Source organism: Crinia signifera, chromosome 3 (genome assembly GCF_055691185.1).
Source record: "Crinia signifera chromosome 3, ASM5569118v1, whole genome shotgun sequence".
NCBI classification, from domain to species: domain Eukaryota; kingdom Metazoa; phylum Chordata; class Amphibia; order Anura; family Myobatrachidae; genus Crinia; species Crinia signifera.
Genome location: NC_139219.1, coordinates 212,737,406 through 212,758,653, shown reverse-complemented (window position 1 = coordinate 212,758,653; position 21,248 = coordinate 212,737,406). Strand labels below are relative to the sequence as shown.

General features: G+C 40.9%; 1 protein-coding gene across 1 annotated transcript in view; it reads left to right on the top strand.

Annotated features, from left to right (window-relative positions):
• The window catches only part of MYOM2 (myomesin 2), a 268,492-nt gene that overhangs the window by 178,068 nt on the left and 69,176 nt on the right, over positions 1–21,248 (top strand). The window contains exons 14-17 of the mRNA XM_083177359.1: positions 8,788–8,971; positions 9,244–9,418; positions 11,234–11,355; positions 14,124–14,311. Of these exons, the coding sequence (XP_083033485.1) occupies positions 8,788–8,971; positions 9,244–9,418; positions 11,234–11,355; positions 14,124–14,311 (669 nt within the window). The remainder of the gene's footprint in view (positions 1–8,787; positions 8,972–9,243; positions 9,419–11,233; positions 11,356–14,123; positions 14,312–21,248) is intronic.

Here is a 21,248-nt window from a genome sequence, read left to right as displayed (position 1 = left end):
AGCGACTGCGGCCGCATGAGGGCGGATGTGTTAGCTTACACATCCCCTTGCATGCTAGTGAGGTGATTCGGGTGGCGAGGTGCAGGCAATCGGCAGGGCAGCATTTACCTGTTCACTAGACTGCCAATATACGCAGCCTAGCCAACAATTCTGATGTTTTCAACAAGCTTAACCCTTTGAGTGCCAAGTGAATTTGTCAAAATAGGTGTGAAAATTGCCAAGCAAACATTTTTATCCATCATAATGACCTGCAATGTTTACCTTATATAGGAAATACAGTATAATCGTTTTTACACAACATTTTTTATTTGAATTTCTGGTACTTGTGACTTATCTGGGCGCCCGATGTTGAAATTGTATGCCAGTACCCTAAGCATGCGATTTGATGCGATTTGATGCGATTTCCCTTGAAATTCCCTTGAAGAGAAAATCACGTTGCATTGTATGCTATTGTATTGCATGTGATGCGATTTGATGCGATTTGATGCGATTTTAATATGTACAGGCACCCAGATGCCTGTTTCATATGTGAAATGGCCCCCCAGACCCCATTTTTAATTGTATACCCACCCTGATGGCTAAATGACCCCCATTGTTAAAGCCACCCCACTATCAACGTCAACCCGAAGCGTGGCGAGCGCAGCGAGCCCGCGTGGGGTGGCGGTACGCGTCTTCCGACCTTTTCATACCCCCACTATCCACGTCGGCGTGGAGTTGATTTTATATAGTGTGGCGAGCGCAGCGAGCCACCGAACCCGAAGCGTGGCGAGCGCAGCGAGCCCCGCGAGGGGACATGGATACCTTCACAGCTATACGCGTCCCCTCGCGGGCTTCACAGGTATCCGCGTCCCCTCGCGGGGCTCGCTGCGCTCGCCACGCTTCGGGCTCGGTGGCTCGCTGCGCTCGCCACACTATATAAGATCAACTCCACGCCGACGTGGATAGTGGGGTATGAAAAGGTCGGAGGCGTTGATAGTGGGGTGGCGTTAACAATGGGGGGCATTTAGCCATCAGGGTGGGTATACAATTAAAAATGGGGTCTGGGGGGCCATTTTACATATGAAACAGGCATCCGGGTGCCTTCACATATTAAAATCGCGTCAAATTGCGTCAAATCGCGTCAAATCGCGTCAAATCGCATCGCATGCAATCTGATTGTATGCGATGCGATTTGACGCGATTTTTAGGTGCGATGAAGAAAATCGGGCGCCCAGATAAGTCACAAGTACCGAATTTCTATAGCAAATGTGAGAGACGCTGGCATTTATAACAGATATTTTGTTGGTACTCAAAGGGTTTAACATTTTAGCTGTTTGGATCTTATATCCATATGACGATTGGTGGGCCAGTGTAAGGCCCTTATTCAGATCTGATCGCAGTACAAATTTGTTCTCAAAATGAGCAAAACCATGTGTACTGCAGGTGGGGCAGATGTAACATGTGCAGAGAAAAGTAGATTTGGAAGAGTTATTTTGTTTTTGTGCAGATTAAATACTGGTTGCATTAATTTTACACTGCGATATAGATTTCAGATTCAACACATCCCACCCAAATCTAACTCTCTCTGCACATGTTACATCTGACTCACCTGCAGTACACATGGTTTTGCCCATTTTGAGATCAAATTTTACTGCGATCAGATCTGAATAAGGGCCTAAGTTCATCTTGGTAAAGATGTTGCTTCCAGAATGTCCCAACTGAGTGTTGGAGAGGATGAAGCTGATCACCTTGTGTTTATGAGTTAGTTTTTAGGAAGCTTGTGAGCTAGTTAGTAATAAAACCAGTGGCGGTTTTTACCTATGGTAAAATCTGCCATTGTCTTTGCCTAAAGTGAAGCCAGATGCAGTCTCTGTGAGACTGAACTGGCTTCAATGTGACTGGTAGTGACTTCCTATTGGAAGTCGACCTGCCAATCACTCAAGGCAGTCCCATTGGGAGGTTTTTCCACCCTCCGGGATGCCTCTCTGTGCACAAATGCGTGGTAGCCCCCAAATCGGGTTGTGCATATGCGCAGTACCGCAGACGATACTGCGCATGCGCAATACCCATGAACCGGATTAAGCCTCCAGGGGCTGCTGCAAAGGATCCTCCGGAGGAATCTATGGAGGTCATGCAGGTGACATGGCCTGCAGGACTCCCCACGATCCAGATCGAGGAGGAATTTGACGAGGAGGGAGTTGGTGGTGTGCTTTTCAGGCACTTGGCTCCAAAAGGAGGACCAAGGGATTTAGGTGGCCCTGGAGTGCTAGCCGCAGTTCCTGAACTAAACACTGATTTATGAAGGTTGTTCAGGTGACGTATAAGGGAGAATGTCCCTAGGTGGGCAAGATCCTTACCCCTGCTTATTGGAAATTTAGGTACTTATGTAGTATCTGGGCGCCTGATTTTGTGATTGTATGCCTTACCTTAAGACATACAATCAGATGCGATGCGATTCAATTCGATGCGATTTTGCATAGGATTCAATGTTAACATGGTCCTTTTCATTTCCCCACTATCCAAGTGGGCATAGAGTTGATTTTATATAGCGTGGCGAGCGCAGCGAGCCACCGAGCCCGAAGCGTGGCGAGTGGACGCGGAAAACATTTTAAGTAATCCCCCGCCCCTTGCGGGGCTCGCTGCGCTCGCCACGCTTCGGGCTCGGTGGCTCGCTGCGCTCGCCACGCTATATAAAATCAACTCTATGCCCACTTGGATAGTGGGGAAATGAACAGGACCATGTTAACATTAAATCCTATGGAAAATCGCATCGCATCGCATGCGGTTTCGATGCGATTTTCCGACCCGATCACAAAATCGGGCGCTCAGATAATACATAAGTACCGAAATTTACATAAGCTACAAATGGCAATACATTTGTTGTCTGGATTCGGATTAAAAAAAATCCAGACCATTGAGGTGTATTTATTGGTCCTCTGCCCAGTCATGACGATGAGCTTTTTCATCTCATGGACAACAACTTTTCTCCCCTAGTGCCTCATTCCCCCCTGGTGCCTCATTTAAGCAAACCACCTCTGCATCCTCCTCGTCAACTTCCTCTTCAGCGCTAGCTACATCAATATCCTCCTCCTGGTGTACAACATCACCTTCATTATTAAAATCTGGAACTAGACTGTGGGTGATCCTTCCAGCATATGCAGAGGGCGTACTGCAAATGGTGAAAGGAGCCACCTCTTCACGTACAGTGATTAGAAGGTCCGACATCACAACCACCGACACCCTTGGACTCTCCTTGGGGATTTGGGATATGTCTTTAGAAGGCAGATTTGTTTTCTGAGTTTTTTAGTCTGTGTCAGCCTAACTCTCTTAAATTTACTATAGGGCGGGGGGAGAGGAGGAGGACATTGATCGTCACGTGAAGCTGAACCACTAGTCATTAACTTAGGCCATGGCCTTAGCCGTTCCTTGCCACTCCGTGTCGTAAATGGCATATTGGCAAGTTTACGTTTCTCTTCCAATGATTTACATTTACTTTTTCGATTCCTTCTATGGAACTTTGGTATTGATTGTACACACCCTCTGCTTTCACACTGGGCATCGGCCGTGGCAGATGACGTTGTTGGCATTTCATCGTCTATGTCATGACTAGTGGCAGCAGCTTCAGAACTATGAGGAAGTGGATCTTCATCTTTCCCTAATTTTTTATCCTCCATATTTTGGATCTCCATTATTTTTGTGTCACAGGACAGCACCACTGGAGTGCAATTATAATACGTCAGTAGGTGTGCACCAGCAGGCAGGTATTACAGATACAGCAGTACTAGGCACCAGACAGGTAGATACTGCAGTACTAGGCACAAGACAGGTGGATACGGCAGTACCAGTCACCAGACAGGTAGATACTGCAGTACTAGGCACAAGACAGGTAGATACTGCAGTAGTAGGCACCAGCAGAATGATATTATAATAATAATTATATTGCAGTAGGTACTGGTTGGCAGGGCACCAGCAGCCTGGAATTAATTACAATTACAGCACTGCAGGACAGTATTATTTATTAATTAAATATATCAGCCTAGGTAGAAACTACTAGGTAGGCAGTAGCACTGGCAGTGGGCACCAGATAGTAGATACGGCAGTATTAGTCACCAGACAGGTAGATACGGCAGTACTAGGCACAAGACAGGTAGATACGGCAGTAGTAGGCACCAGAAGAATGTTATTAATAATTATATTGCAGTAGGTAGGGCACCAGTAGCCTGGGATTAGTTACAATTACAGTTACAGCACTGCAGGACAGGTATTATTTATTAATTAAATATAATAGCCTAGTAGGTGGGTACTACTAGGTAGGCAGTAGCACTGGCAGTGGCACCAGTGGACTGAGTAGGTACTGGCAGCCTCTATTCAGTGCAGGCATTGGCAGGCAGCACCAGTGGACTCTCTCTCTCTCAGCACAGAGGAGACAGTAGTACTACAAGTACACAGTTACACACACAGCAGAATCAGTTGTTATTATCACTGTTACACAGCTGACTGTTCTTGCTGGGGTGATCCCACTCTAAGCAGAGAGGAGGACAGAGTACACAGCAGCACTGAGAGAGACAGGACCCAGCAGACAGCCCCAGCGACAAATTCAGTTCAAGCCCCAGTAGCCGCACCAACAGACCCTCTCCCAACCCACTCCTAGACTGGAGTGAAGATGGCGGGCACGGGAGCCGTTATTTAAATCTGGCGCCGGGCGATGACGGTTTGCCTGCACTCCCGGATCCGAGTCAGGCGGGAAGCTCCGAGCGCTGCTCGGAACCGGGCTCGGATTGATGACGTTCGTGAGGGCTCGGATCTCCAGAATCCGAGTCCGCACATCTCTACTTTTTTGTCTGTTAGCTGATCAAGCCAACAAATAGCTGCTGTATGTGAACTCCTGTGCTGTGCATTGTATCTGTAGTAAATGATGCAGGCTGGTTCCTGGGGATTTGTGTAACTTCCTGAGAGAGACAATGCGTGTTATTATGCACCATTTTCCCTATGTATGGTATTATTATCATTCAAGGTTTGTTACTTGATGCTTCAGACTGTGTCATAATAGATAGCTTCAGGGAAAGTGTAAATGGTATCTGTATATCCTACATTTGTCATCATTGTTACGAAAAATGATTTAACAATATAAAGCTTGATGTTGAGAAAAAAAAAAACCTCAAATACATATTGTACCTGTATACATATAATAAAACTAAACATCACAGAGTATTCATGGAAAGACAGATTGCATTGAATCCCCTGCTGTAACTTTACATAAAACACATAGGCCACAGTTTGATTTGAATTATTCAATATAAAATACTTCTACTCACATATAAAATATAAAGCTATTACCCATACTACACCAACATATATCTCTTTACTTATCTCTAAATATCTCCCAACTCGACCACTCTGTCTGTCTTCTGCACGGATCACTAGCTCCCATTCACTATTACAGGACTTTCATCGGGCTGCTCCCACCCTATGGAATGCCCTTCCACGCACAATAAGACTCTCCACTAGCCTCCAAACTTTCATGTGTTCCCTGAAAACTCACCTCTTCAGGCAAGCCTATCATATTAAGGTTCCACACGCATAACCCTCTGAGGCACTTATGTATTATATAGCTTTTCTTCTGGACTTGCAATTTGGTGGGACTGCTATGCTATTACTGGTGCCTGTCCTTTCCCCCTTATATCCCTATAGATTATAAGCTTGCATCAGGGTCCTCTTACCTCCAAGTCTGTCTGTCATTACCCAGTTTGTTTTATTACTGTCTACAATTGTAAAGTGCGATGGAATCTGCTGCCCTATATAAGAAGCTGTAAATAAATAATTATCGTAAATGGTTCACCAATATATTTTTTTGGTCTTGCGCTGGCTTATCTGGGATAATTGGATACAAATAATTCCATCATCATTATCATCATCTTCATAATCATATCTTTTTTTATGACTGGGAATTGACATATTGGTTGTGAGTTCTTGCTTATAAATGGTGTTCCTATAGATGAGATCAGATGATGGCTTTGAAAGTGGACACCAATGGATTATGAGCTCATAAACAACATTTTGTTTGTGCTAGAATTTAGAGGACATATGTTACTTGCTGCCGGCATTTACTTGGTTCCCTGTCTACTGGCCTCTCCAGATGAGAAGTGGTAAATATTTTCTGTTCTGTATCCCCATGCTTACAGAGACAAACCTCAGAAAGGACCTCAGGTCTTAAGACATTCACTGTTGTAGAATTACTATGCACCATGATAATAAAAAAGCGAGTGGGCTGGAGACTAGAACTCCTCATTCTCACTGGGCAACACTGTACAAAGGTAAATAGACTACCAGCAGTACATTACAGGCTGTTCTGGGATCATGGAAAATGCGGGTATATAGACTCTTTTCATCGTAAGATGAGTCAACAGCTCCAAAAATAGGTATGTATTAGTTAATATGCAAAATTAACAAGGCTGTGGGAAAATTGGTGTATGACAGGCAATGATCCCACTTGGTTCCACTGCTACCAAAAAAAACAAGAAGGTGGCAATGTCCAAAGCACATAGACAATGGTTACAGAAGGATATGATAAAGCATTATCCTTGCTGATTGATATTGGTTTCTGCTATTTCACATTGATATGAAGACCAATATGTAGCAAATGGGATTTGATTAGCATACCAGCGGCAGAATAACAACATCAGAATCCTAGCCACTAGAGGGAGACTTAGGGTTAGGCTTTGAGTAAAGAAGGGTAAGTTTAGGCTGCAGGGAGGCGGTTAGGCTCTTCTAGGGTAGGATTAGTCTGCAGGGGGAGGGTTAGGCACTAAGAAGGAAGGTTTAGGGTAAGGCACTAAGGACATACTGTTAGGGTTAGGCTGTGGAGGGGGGTTAGGTTTCAGTACTAACGGGTAGGATTAGGGTTAGGCTGTGGGGAATGTTTAGCATTAGGCTGCAAGTAGGGAGGTTTAGGGGATGGGGGTTAGTAAACATACCTAAATACTTAGGGGCAGATGTATTAAGCCTGGCGAAGAGATAAAGAGAGATAAAGTGGAGATAAATTAGAAGGAGATAACGCACCAGTCAATCAGCTATGTTTGAAAAAGGACAGTTAGAAGTTGATTGGCTGGTGCATTATCTCCTTCTACTTTATCTCCACTTTATCTCTTCACCAGGTTTAATACATCTGCCCCTTACTTTGTTGAGATCTTCTGACCACCAGCATCCAAAGTGGGATGCCGATACCGGTAACAAACCAATATGAGATTTTATAGCTAACCAACCAGAGAGATTATTAAAGAGCCACAGTAAGTGAAATCCAATTTAAAAGTAAACGGGCGGCATATAAATATCTATGACACATACTGTATGCTGTGAGAACAGGGACCAAAAAAAAAGTGCTGGACATCTGTGCTCCCGCATAAATGATGTCCCGAATCAGGTGTCTCTTCTGTAACCAATGATCCCCTGACATAGTAATTATCTATCTACAGCACTAAATACACTAGGTACCATCATATAAATAAAATATGTTATTGTTACTATTATTATTATTTTTTGGTCTTAGGAGTTTTATCTCACACAGAGATCAGATTTAAAAATGTATGGCACTAATAAAAGGCAACACTGAAATGGTCCAATGGTCGTTAAATGTTTTCTTGTGTTTAATTTATTAACGAAAGTAAAAATGTCCTGTAATCCATAACAACTATTCAGACATCTTCTTTTGTAGTTTCAGTTCCTAAATAAAAATACAAATAATGACGGCTCATTTATACTTTTGAACTTTGTTTGTATAAAGCCTCAAATCAATTTGTATGGGTGCGCCATACCAGCACTTCTAAAATTGTATCTATCTTTGTTAGCTCTGTACTAAAACTCTGGTTTATCTACATACAGCAAAACTTAACAAAATCTTTTCTACCCCATGATAAAATTAAAAAAATAAAATAAAGAATCCAAGCAAATGAAAACCGTCACGGCTGAACTTGTTGGCTGTGAAAATTCCTTCCCTGGCAGACTGGAAAGCATTTAAGCCATCGGGGGCAAGAGTAGGAACACAAAATAAAAAAAAAGCTATTTAAAAGAATCACAGTGCCTGTGTGACTGTACATCAAAATGAGAAGCTTACAATAAGTATTTGGCTGCCAAGATAACGCTGCAGGAATTGCTTGCCACATATAAACTGTCTCATAAAAATTCAATAATTACAACAGGGGTGAGAGACAATAGCCCTTATTCTGGTTCACTCGCAAAGGCAAATTCCTTCTTTAATGGACAAAACCATGTGCACTGCAGGGAGGCAGATGTAACGCACAGAGAGAATTAGGTTTGGGTGGGGTTTTACTTCAAAGTGAGATCTACAGTATATTGCAGTGTAAAAATAAAGCAGTCAGTATTTTCCCTGCACAGAAACAAAATAACTCCCCCAAATCTAAATCTCTTTCATGTTACATCTGCCCCACCTGCAGTGTAAATGGTTTTGTCCATTTGATAAGGAATTTGCCTTTGCGAGGGAACCAGAATAAGGGCCAATGTGCGAAGGTGAAATAGGTTAAATACAGTTGCTGTCAGTAATATCTTCTACCCCTGAATTTAAGGGTGGCTGCCCGGGACATCTAAGTACAGTATGTGCACCAAACCTCCTGACTTCAAGGACTACATAGTCTGATTGTTGCTATAGTATATTATATATAGTCATTACTGATTACAAATACAATACTGGATAGACTTGACTTAGTAAACAATGTAATGATGGAGATCTGTAGCATATGGTCCTTGCCTTGTGCCCCAAATTAGAAGTGACTTTAACATTTCTGTTTTGTATAGACAATGGTTGGTAGTGGAAGCTGGCAAAGAGTCAACTCAGAGATCCCCGTAAGATCTCCCCGCTATGCAGTATTTGATTTGGTGGAAGGAAAATCATACAATTTCAGAGTTATTGCTGTTAACAAGCATGGTGTTAGTGAGCCTTCTGAAATAACACCACCGATACAAGCACAGGAAATTCTAGGTAAGGACACTTCACTGTTACATAATGTCCACTACACTGTTGTATTGTAATGGTATTAGCTATGAGCATATTCTACAGGTCACAACCTTGTGCAGCGTGCTCTCACTATGTACATGATTGAAAAATATTATAATTAGTAAGGATATAGGCAGTAGAAGCAAGTAATGCATAACTTTATTGTACTTGTGTCTTGATTTACTTGCCTGACTGTTTTATGCGATGCTTTTTACTTACTCTAGATTTATGTGCTTGTTTTTTGTTTTATTTTAAAGCTGTGCCATCTGCTCCCGGTCGTATATTGGCAACTAGGAACACCAGAACATCAGTTGTTGTACAGTTTGATAAAGCAAAAGTAGAGGAGAAATTAATTGGATACTATATAGACTCATCTGTGGTGGGCTCGAATCATTGGGAACATTGTAACCACAAACCCATTAAATATAACAGGCAAGTCATTTTGTCAATGCATGTTGCATAAAATGTAAAAATAGATTTTATTTGGCAATCTATTATCAAGCACCTGACATACTTACATCTTTGCTATGTTTTAACATCAGGAGTTCTATTCTGTATTGTTAAATCTTAACACCCATTTTTCATAAATACTGTATAGAGCTTTTCTTATCAAACAAAAAGGTAAATGGCAAAACTCATAGGTATAAAGTACAAAATAGATTTATATTAGTCTGTTCTAGCTGATCTGTTGACTAGAGACTGTTTAGGTATGATTGACACATTAAAATGTATCGTAGTCCAAAGTCCATCAAAATGATGGAGCTGTATGGAACTGGGGCTCTGTCATGCTGTGGTGTATGTGTGTGTGCGCTCCTGAATAGAGATCGGTGATCTTGTGCCCACCGGTGCACTATAGGGGTGAGGAGCAGCATTAGTTTTTTTTATGTAGGATTAGCAAAAAGATGGACCATCCTGATGAATCCAAACACACATAAGCCTTGATTACCGCAGATCATTAATGCATCTGACCCTTCAGCAGAACATTGGCCATTGAGTAGATTAGGCATGTCCAAACTATGGCCCTCCAGCTGTTGTGAAACTACAATTCCCATCATGCCTTGCCACAGTTTTGGTATTAGGGAATGATAAAACTATGGCAAGGCATGCTGGGATGTGTGGTTTCATAGTTTCACAGTTTGAACATGCCTGGAGTAGATGATAGAAATGCATACTTATTAGCCTATGAAAATTAGCAAAACAAATGTTTAAGTCTGCATTGTTTTTCAATCATCTGCTATCCAAAGACATTTAGTGTGCATTTAGGAATATTGCAAGATGGAAGCCAGAATAATGGTTTACTGTCTGTTTGTCAGTAGGAAATAATCTCTGGTGAACACCTGAAGGACATCACCAAGGCTGTCTATAGTCCAAGTATTCATAAGACATCTGCCCATCATTCCATTCATTGAACATATTTAGAAATGATTTGTGGTGTCAATGAGCTAGATTTCTTTATAAATATAGGTCTTTATTTCATTGTATCTACTTTTAGCACCTGTCCTGCAAGAAGAATATGATGGGAATATATTAAGTCAGTTCTTCTGTGAACGACTTTGGTGTAAAACTGGATTAATCAAGAGTTTGTTATGTAAAAACAGAATGAATGATTGTAAAGACAAATATGAAATGTAATATTTTTAGCCTGTATCTGTAGATATGCTTCCAAACTGTATTATGGAATGACCGGCTCCACACAGACGTGTAAGTGACACTCAAATTACTAAATACCATACATTGAGATAAAACTTAGAACTGCATAAAACAACACAGTGATATCAGCAAACGATTATAAACACAGGTGGAGAAATAAGGATGTCTACTTTTAGTACATTAGTAATAACTATGGCCTAATTCAGACCTTATTTGCTAGGCTGCACATGTTTGCAGCCTAGCCAACAGGTAACCTCTGCTCGCTGCACGGATGAACAACCATCAGGGACAGTGCTGAATTCAGCCTGTAACGAATGGGTCTGAATCAGCCCCAATGATGCAAATGTACAAAACATTTTTAATACATTTACAGTATTACATCTTTACATTTCTGATATCTTGCAAGTTTATACATTTATTTTAAATGTAAAATATATTATGACAGATTAATTTGTAAGAAGAAGAAATCTTGTATTTCATGGTCCAAAAAAGTTCTCAGAGATATCAACAGAACATTGTCAGACTTAGTCAGCGATTCCTAGAAAAATATGTACAGAAATCAATAATGGTAAAACATTTCCTTCTCCCCTTCCTCAGATTTGTTGTTCATGGTCTAACAAATGGAGAAAAGTACATTTTCCGTGTGAAGGCTGTAAATGCTGTTGGTGTCAGTGAAAATTCTCAGGAATCAGAATCCATAACTGTTAAAGCTGCTTTGAGTAAGTATCCAGTAATAAAAGTCTCTCTGGCTGCTGTCTATTTTTTCTAGGATTTTTATTGTTTGAATAAAGATTTAATAATTGAAACAAACAGATTAGACATGATTGATTATATAGCTTATATTTACAGATGTTTCATTATCAATGCAGTTACAGGCTCAAATGGGCAGTGATGAGGACTGCAGTGCTGTGCAGGCTGAATGGGGGTCTGTCTGGAGTGTCTTTAAAGACACTTTAAAGAGTGTATTAAAGACTCTCCAGTGTTTACTGAATTCAGATTTGTTTTTATTTATATATGTGTTTGGTGTCTCTATTATATAGGATTACTTGTGTTATGCCATAGATTTAATAGATGTTTCTTTGACAATCTGACTATTGTAATCATGTGATTTTTGAAAATGTAAAATGACTTTTAATTTCATTGTTTTAGGAGGAGGTATACCACATGGTAGGTTTTGCTGAAAACCATAATCACAGCTACTGTTCACTTCACTGTCCACTGGCACTTTTTTTTTAATGGTTTGCTATCACAAATCTTTTTGTAAGCATTCTCCTTAATACAGAAAAGGGTGTGACATTACCATTGTATATACACAAAGGCATAAATATTCATTAGTAGATGCAATTTCATACACAAATGTGTAATAACAGTAATAATAATAATAATAATAATAATAATAATAATAATAATAATAATAGTCCAAAAAAGAATCAGAATAATGCAGAAATAAAACATCACACACAAAGGCAATTTTTTATATTCTCCGAAACGTATATTAAGAAAAATATGACATTGATAGAAAGTAAGAATTGTATTGTAATAGAACATTCTTGTAAATAACTAAAATAGCTATTATTATTAAATATACCATCACAATCACTGCTAAAAGCAAATTATTAAATATAAATGAACAAATATCACATTCTTTTCAAGTATTTGTCATCAAATATGCTACAGAAACACTTTTGAATATTTCTAAATATTATTTTATTCACATTTGAATCACTTGCACTAACATCATAATCTTCACAGCTTTCACTGTGTGGGAGACGTACAGAAGGAGCACCTCTCAGCCAGTGCTGGGGCTCGCCAGAACGCCCCCCACTGGCGAACCGGTGCTCCTACTGACTGGGCGCGCGAGCATCCCACACCCACGCGCCAGCAAACCAAACGCACGCAAGTTCCAGTTTCCTGGTGGCTGGAGATGGGAACCCTGCCCGTCTCTGCTTGAGGGAGACAGGCAGGGTTAAGGCAGGAGCGGGAAGGTGGGATTGGGAGGCAGGGACTGGCATCTCGTGCATGCATGTCCCTTTCCGGCGGCAGGCGAATCTACCACCAGCCCCTGCAAGGAAGAGGGACTCTCCACCTGTATTAAGACTTCAAGAGAGACACAGTGGAGAAGTTGCCCAAAGCAGTGAATCAGCATCAACTTTCATTTATCTAGCTCAGTGAGATTAAGTGTTCTCCATTTAATCTCTTTCCAAGGCTTGATATATCTCCCCTTGTATCTTAGTTTGATAATATTCAGCTTTGGGCCAAATAACTTTGGGACATATTTCTCAGATCTCCGGATTCACTGACTAATCTGCCGAACATCATCCATTGTTGATCGGCAATCTATCTAGCAATTGGGGAAATATTGCATTGTAAAAAATCCCCAATTTGCTCATTCTGACTCCTTTGCAATCAGGGAATTGTGGCATTGGGCCCCTTTTCTAAAGATGGTCTGTAATTAAACATTTCTATTTTCATTTAAATGTATTTTCTTTAGTACTACTAGGTTATTAAAACTCTAGAGTGAGACATTGATCGGACACAGTGGTGTGAGACTACAACAACTTCCTTGGGTAAATCTGTAATTGAGACAACAGCAGCTATGTCCTCATACATCTTTGTTGCAGTCACACCAAATAGCCCCTCTTGGCATGCCATGTAACGTGAGAATCTTTTGGCATCAGGTGTCTTTTTTGCTATTTTCCCCCCCAGAAAATGAATCTTTGTCCCAATGCACTGAATAAACTAGGACACACAGGGAGACTGTGCTGAATAATTTGATATACTGTATGGTGCTTGTATATCTGTGTGCGACTGAGTCTCTGAATCTGTGTATAAAATGCTAGACTGTAGCTGCAGCATTAAGATACTGCTCCATATACAGGCTGTCATGGACTTGTATATTAAATGAATCAGCACAGCACATCCTAGTCACATTGCCCAACATAAGCAGAGTTGCATGGACCTGAGTCAAGCACACCAGATATCTTGCGCTGCCTGGCTTATTGAGGTTAGTTGTATGAGGACACATCGGTAGTAATGAGTGACTCATATTGTAGCAACATTTCCTAAACTCAATATTCTTATAGGGCCTGATGCAATGGGTGTTGAGTCTGGTGGCTGAGTTTTACTTAAAGGGGCAGTCATTTACAAGCAAAACCATGCCTTATAAATGACTGCCTCTTTAAAAAACTCTACATGGCTGTTGAACTCGCAACCCATTATATTCCATCCATAGAATCCTTAATGGAGGTTTCAAGTGTGAGAATGCTAATTTTTCTGATTGGATCACTAGAATCTGGACTCTTGTGGCTAATGTTTTCAGTTTACAAATTTCTTACTTTCATCAACGAAATTTCTATTTTTCTAATTATTTCTACATGTATATGTATAACTCCATTTCTTTATTATCAATGGCTTTTAACCTCATCCTGCAGTGCTCTATAGATATACAATGATGAACAGTGAAACTATAGCAATCTTCTTCTTACAGCAACTCCGTCCCATCCATATGGAATTACCGTCCTGAACTGCGATGGCCATTCTTTGACCATAGGCTGGAAATTGCCCAAATTCACTGGGGGGTCCAATATCAGTGGGTACTACATTGACAAGCGAGAAGCTAATCATCTTAACTGGCATGAAGTGAATTCCAGCCAAGTTCAACAAAGAGTCTACAAGGTTTGTATTTATTGTCTTTAGGTTCATACTTCTGCAAAACTCCTATTTCTAAAGTTTCAGACATTAATACAATTAATCTATATTAATACAATTCTGTATGTCACTGAAAACAAATATCTACATTACAATTTATTACATAAAATAATACATTTACTTTAAAACAGTGCATTTTATCTACTATAAAATGTAAAATACCATATTTATACTACTTTACTTGGTTATTGCAAAACTTTATAGGTTTTGTCTTGTCTGTTCGGCTCTAACATTCCTGCTTGAATGTACAAATATGACATTTTTACCTTCTAGAAATTGTGGCAGCAGATATTTTTCACCAAATGCTAAATCAAAAGTTCTATCTTCACATCTTTCATTTCAAGAAAAAAAAATACATACTGCATAGCACACAGACTAATATATAAACACCGTAATGCTTGTTTCATTTCATTGTTACTATAAACTACACTTACTTGGCAGCCTGCATTTTTGCTTTAATACAGTACCTGCATAAATAAATACACATTAAAACAAAAAGTCTTGGCTCACTCAAAACACTAGCCACACAATTTTATCCGCCTATAGCCTGGTTCAGCTTTGTTAGCAAAGCAAAAGAGCATGCAAATGGACAAAGCCATGTTGCGCCACAGGCAAATCCCCCCCCCCGGCGCCCGCTCCCCCTCCGGCCGCCCACTCCTCTGGGGGGGGGGGGGGTAGAGGGGTTCCAGCACATCACTACCCGTGGATCACCGCCCTGGGGGGGATAGGCTAGCTGGGAGGAGCACTAGATTGCAGAGGCGCTGATGACCGGGATATGGGTGGGGGGCCGCACGGCAATTGGCTAGCTGGGGGGGTGCCCTAGATTGCCGCAGATGACCGGAGGGGGGGGGTTCATTTCACTCACTCACCTGCTTCCCGTTCCGTGACCCTGCTGCGATGAGTTCCGGTCCTTGGCAGCTTCTGATTTCTATGTCACCTGGTTGTTCAGTACCGCCCTCCAGTGGCTGGCGCCCTAGGCAGATGCCTAAAGCTGCCTAGTGGTGGCGCTGACCCTGACTGCAGGCAGGGCAGATATAACATGAACAGAGAGAGTTAGATTTGGGTTGGATGTGTTCAAGCTGAAATCTAAATTGCAGTGTAAAAAAGGCTGTCTAACATCTGTGGGCTACTTGCAAAAGCAGCCAGTATTTACCCTGCAGATAAATGTACTGTATTTGCTTCCCTTGCATAGGACGTCATAGAATTAGAAAAAATCCAAAGAAGAGCAACTAAGCTTATTAGGGCAATGGAGACTTTAAGGTACGAGGAGAGATTAAGCAAGCTGGGACTATTTATACTAGAGAAGAGACGTTTAAGGGGGGACAAGTTCAACATGTACAAATATATTAGGGGCCAATATAAGGAACTGTCAAGCGCCCTTTTTTCTGCTAGACAGGAATCTAGGACGAGGGGGCACGAGTTTAGATTAGAAGAAAAAATATTTTGTTCATCTAGAAGAAAAAAATTCTTTACAGTCAGAACAGTCAAACTTTGGAACTCTCTTCCTGAAGAAGTGGTGTCGGCAGACACTATAAATATGTTTAAAATAAGGTTGGATAAACATTTATTGGTTAAAAACATCCACGGGTATGAATAAGTAACAATCTGCCTTTAAAATATCAGAACATACTATACAACAAGGGATTAGCTACTATAAACATAGGTTGAACTAGATGGACGCAAGTCTTTATTCAGCCTCACCTACTATGTAACTATGCATAGCAACACAAAATGACTTGCTTTATTGCTTTACTGATCTTGAACCCTAATGAACAATTTAGATCCAATTTGCTTTAAATCACTGTTTGGGCATAATATAATTTCTTTTAGTCAGTGCTGGGAATCACCAGATTCCCTTGGCTGGCTGGCGCTATCTCACATGCTCGCATGTTCCAGTCACTCGGCGTTGAGGAGCGGAATCCCTGCCCGTTTCCGCTTCAGGGAGATGGCCATGGTTGGGGTGGGGTGGGGGTGTGGAGTGCCGCAGGCAGCGACAGGGGAGTGGTGGAGGGTGGTGGAGGGCTCTGTCGGGATGGGGTGCGCGAGCGTCTCGTGAGGGTGCACCCCCTACTGGTTCCTAATTACGCTGGCGGTTGGCGATCCGATCTCCAGAAGCAGCTTCAACGGGAGCTGCTCCATCTGTACAACCAAATAATTCAGGTTACTAATCCTAGAACCATAATCAGGCTGTGTGTGTATGTGTGGTCACCAGTGAACAACAAACATTTTTTGCTAGTGAGATCCATTTGCTCGCTCCATTCAGTTGATGTATGTTTCTGTCTTTACTGATCAAACAATAGGACAGATTTGCTAGGCTGCGTATGTTCGCAGTCTAGCAAACAGGTAAAAGCCGCCACCAGGTCCGAGTTTGAGAAGCCCTGGTTTACCTGAATTGGCATGGATCTGGCTTTCATGTCTTCTGGGTGGATGAATAAATATATGGAGATCTAGACCTGTAGAGTATACAGTATCCACTCTGTGTTATATTTCAAATGAAGCACATTTCAGATCCAAGCTATTGTGTGTAATATAAAACAAGGCAACTTAAAAGAGCACTATGATTTTAATGGGATTACATACAATTGTGGTACTCTTTAGATGACAGACTGATGCATTTAGAGTTCATATGCCACAAATACAGTTAATAGTAGATTTTAGCAGACATCAATCTGTCAGAATTCAATGAGATAATATACCATTGTACGCTCATGAAACAAATTACATCTGCAAGTAATTTAGACAAAGCAGATCTAATAGTACTTTCACACAATTATTTTAGAGCTTACTCTATCTCACAGTGATGAATCTTTATCTCTTCAACAGCTCTTTGCAAATCTAATGGTTTCCTAACAAGCACAGAAAACACAAATGGTGGACAATAGTGCGCTGTCAGTGAACAAAACAGTATTCTGTTTCCTCGCCCCTTTTGGTCCAGGTCTCAATCCAATATTTGATACCGAAAACAATGGGGATAAAAACACAGGTATTAAACACTTCAAATGAACAGTTCTGTCTTCAAGGTGACACGTGGCTATCCTCTACTGACCTGAATGACAGGCCCTATGTTCATGTAAAGGTTTCTTTTCCCTCAATAGACATCAGACATTCCCATGGAATACAAGCTCACCTTGGCACTGGGCCCTATTTTCATGTAAAGGTTTCTTTTCCTTTCCCAGGGATATCCGAATATCCAGAATGGAATGCCACACCAGTGTTACAGGTGAAAAAACAGGGTTCTTTTATTCCAAAATCCAATGCATACAAGATAAAAAGTTAAAATTGGAGGCTTCCACGTGCCGCTTTCCCCCTACTCCTTCACCCAACCAATCTCTCCCGGGTATGAGGTAGGTACTTGCCCAAAGATGGTATAAGGCTCTGGGTTCAGAAGATAGGGTAGGAAGCACTGGAACCATCCACAGACTCCACAGCACCGACGCGTTTCGGACCTGCAAGGTCCTTTTTCAAGGAAAAAGGACCTTGCAGGTCCGAAACGCGTCGGTGCTGTGGAGTCTGTGGATGGTTCCAGTGCTTCCTACCCTATCTTCTGAACCCAGAGCCTTATACCATCTTTGGGCAAGTACCTACCTCATACCCGGGAGAGATTGGTTGGGTGAAGGAGTAGGGGGAAAGCGGCACGTGGAAGCCTCCAATTTTAACTTTTTATCTTGTATGCATTGGATTTTGGAATAAAAGAACCCTGTTTTTTCACCTGTAACACTGGTGTGGCATTCCATTCTGGATATTCGGATATCCCTGGGAAAGGAAAAGAAACCTTTACATGAAAATAGGGCCCAGTGCCAAGGTGAGCTTGTATTCCATGGGAATGTCTGATGTCTATTGAGGGAAAAGAAACCTTTACATGAACATAGGGCCTGTCATTCAGGTCAGTAGAGGATAGCCACGTGTCACCTTGAAGACAGAACTGTTCATTTGAAGTGTTTAATACCTGTGTTTTTATCCCCATTGTTTTCGGTATCAAATATTGGATTGAGACCTGGACCAAAAGGGGCGAGGAAACAGAATACTGTTTTGTTCACTGACAGCGCACTATTGTCCACCATTTGTGTTTTCTGTGCTTGTTTGGATCTGGGTTGGTAACCCAGGGTGGTACAAGGTGCAGCAGCCAGGTTTGGCGCAGCTACTTTCGCATAAAAATCTTTTTCTGTGCTAATGGTTTCCTAAGTTTTTAATCCTTTCAATTTTTTTTTACTATAATTATGCATTATAGTAAAAGTGCACTGTATGTTCCAAGGGTCCAGGTTAATTCTATATTTCCTTATTTAATTTTTGTGTTAAATTGAATTATAATATTATACAGAAAAGGAAAGACCTATCTGGTTTTGCACACAATGATAGACATGACTTATGCCGTTAATACTATATTATTATTAATGTCAGTTGGCGGCTACTAAAATTATTTGGTACTTATATGTTTGTTGGGCGCCCACTATAGTTAGTACGCTCATGCCCCCACTATCCATGTCGGCATGGAGTTTATTTTATATAGTGTGGCGAGCCCGAAGCGCGGCGCGCGAGGGGATGCGTAAAATTAAGCAAATAGCTTAGTGGGCGCCCAACTAACATATAAGTACCAATTATTTATTTTTATCTATTTATTTACAGTATCTATCTATTGAATTTATCTACTATATCTATCGATCTATCTATCTCTCTATTTTTATCTATCTACAGTATCTACTACATCTATCTATCTATCTATCTATCTATCTATCTATCTATCATCAAACTATATTTCTATCTATCTACAGCTGTGGTTCTCAACCTTGGTCCTTAGGACCCCACACAGTTCACGTTTTCCAGGTCACCCAGCAGGTGCACAGGTGTATTCATTACTCATTGACACATTTAAAAAAATCACAGGTGGAGCTAATTATTTCACTTTTGATTTTGTGAATAGATCCGGAGGACCGAGTTTGAGAACCTGTGATCTACAGTATCTGCTACATCTATCTATCTATCCTGATGATTTGTCATTAAAAGCTGTTTAAAGTTCATTTTTCACTACTCCCTGAGTGCCACATATACTAGCAGGTGTATCTCATTTTGATGTAAGCATCTCGGCTGATATGCTGCTATGAGAGACCCGGAGTGCCGGATCCGGGTCTCTCTGTCATGGCGGTCAGCAATCACTTTCTAAAGCTGTAAATAAAAAGAGAATTCTCCTTTTCTAAGTTAGTACAATAAATGAAGAACCCTTATATTGAATTAATAAACACGGGGCAATTCATTGAAAGCATGTACATATACAGAACCTAAAACATTAAAGTCAACAGCTACAAGATAGTGGCACTATTAATTAGTTCAACATAATTAAATAATTAACATAATTAACATAATTAACATAATTTTGATTTCTGATGTGGTACATATATTAGAGCTATTTAAACTATCATTACTGACTTTGACAGTAGGCTGATTTATCAAGGATAATGTATATAAGGTTGCACTTAAGCTATTTTATAGTATTTTATGTGGAGTTTATTGTGGGCTGTGGATTTATGATTATGTTTTCACAATAGTGGTGGCAGTTGTATAATTATGGGGGTATTTAATCTGGGGTCACGGCCGTCGAGCTTGCTAGACAGCCGTGACCCTGTCCTGCTCTCGGTCTGCTCGACCGAGAAATTGCAGACAGGACTCAATGTCCCGCCTGCAGTGGGGCGAGAAGGGGCGTGGCTGCGAGCTGTGGCCAGAAAGAGGCAAGCTGCAGCCAAAAGCTCAACACTTCCCGGCCGTTCTCGGCAGAACGAGACTGACTGCCTGTGAAGTTGGGCTCGTTCTGCCGAGATACCCTGTTCAATGTTGTCCAGGAAGACAACATTGAATAGGTCCCGGCAGCCATCTCCCCCGTTGGGAGATGCTCGCCGGTGATTGAATACCCTCCTAAATATTTTATTGTTTTACCAGTGGAATTGCCCAAAACAAATATTCTCTCACATTCAACCAAACCATTTTTATGTCCCTGAAATCATTCTAGAATGAAGTTTACTGTGTGATAGCATTCAAGTTTCATCTTCTGTTTTCAACCACACTACTTCACACTGTATTTGATCAAAGAACGTACAATAAATCATTCAATTTAAACCTGTCATTCAATTACAGGCCTATTTGAAATGAATGCATTACTTCCCCACTCTATTTCTATATTCAGTACAATATTCTGCTTAACATAGTAACTGTGACAATGGCTCTCCCCTTTCATATGAAGCAAGTCTTTTAGACAGTGACAATTTTATCAAGCACATCTTCCTTGTTGTCAGTCACATTGGGCAGTATTCAATGCTCCCATTTTGCTTTTTTCCCGGCAAGGTTCGCTTTTTTTCTATTCAACGCTCCTGTTTCGCCAAAAATAAACAGAAAGCTTTGCCCAGTTCACCTCTTGGTCATCGCCATTGTTTGCTGTTGCTTTCTTATGGGAAATTTTGTTTTCCTTGCCATTTGTGTATTCAATGCAAAAATGGAGAATGCCGCTCACCTTTTTTTTTGGTATGGCTCTCTCTGTTGCTCTCAGCACCTTTTAGGTGAACTCAACTTAAGGACTTCTAAAATAAATGTTTTTTATTGTTTTTTTGATGTCTACAAGTCTATTTTTTTATTATTTGAAGGATCCATATATATTTTTTTTCTTTAGAAGCGCTACATTAATATATTTTAATTTGTTTGTGGTATTTTTTTCCCCCCATGATGCATTTTTTTTTCTCACTGATTATTCTACCCATGATTCACCTCAGATATTACCCATGATTCACCTCTTCTTCCTCACACCTTCATTTGGACTTTGAGGAGATACACAGCTTTTCACCTATCAGCTGCTTTGGAATCCTTTTATAGGCTAATTTGCAATTGAACACTGCCTACCAATAACTTCTCATACACCGCATTG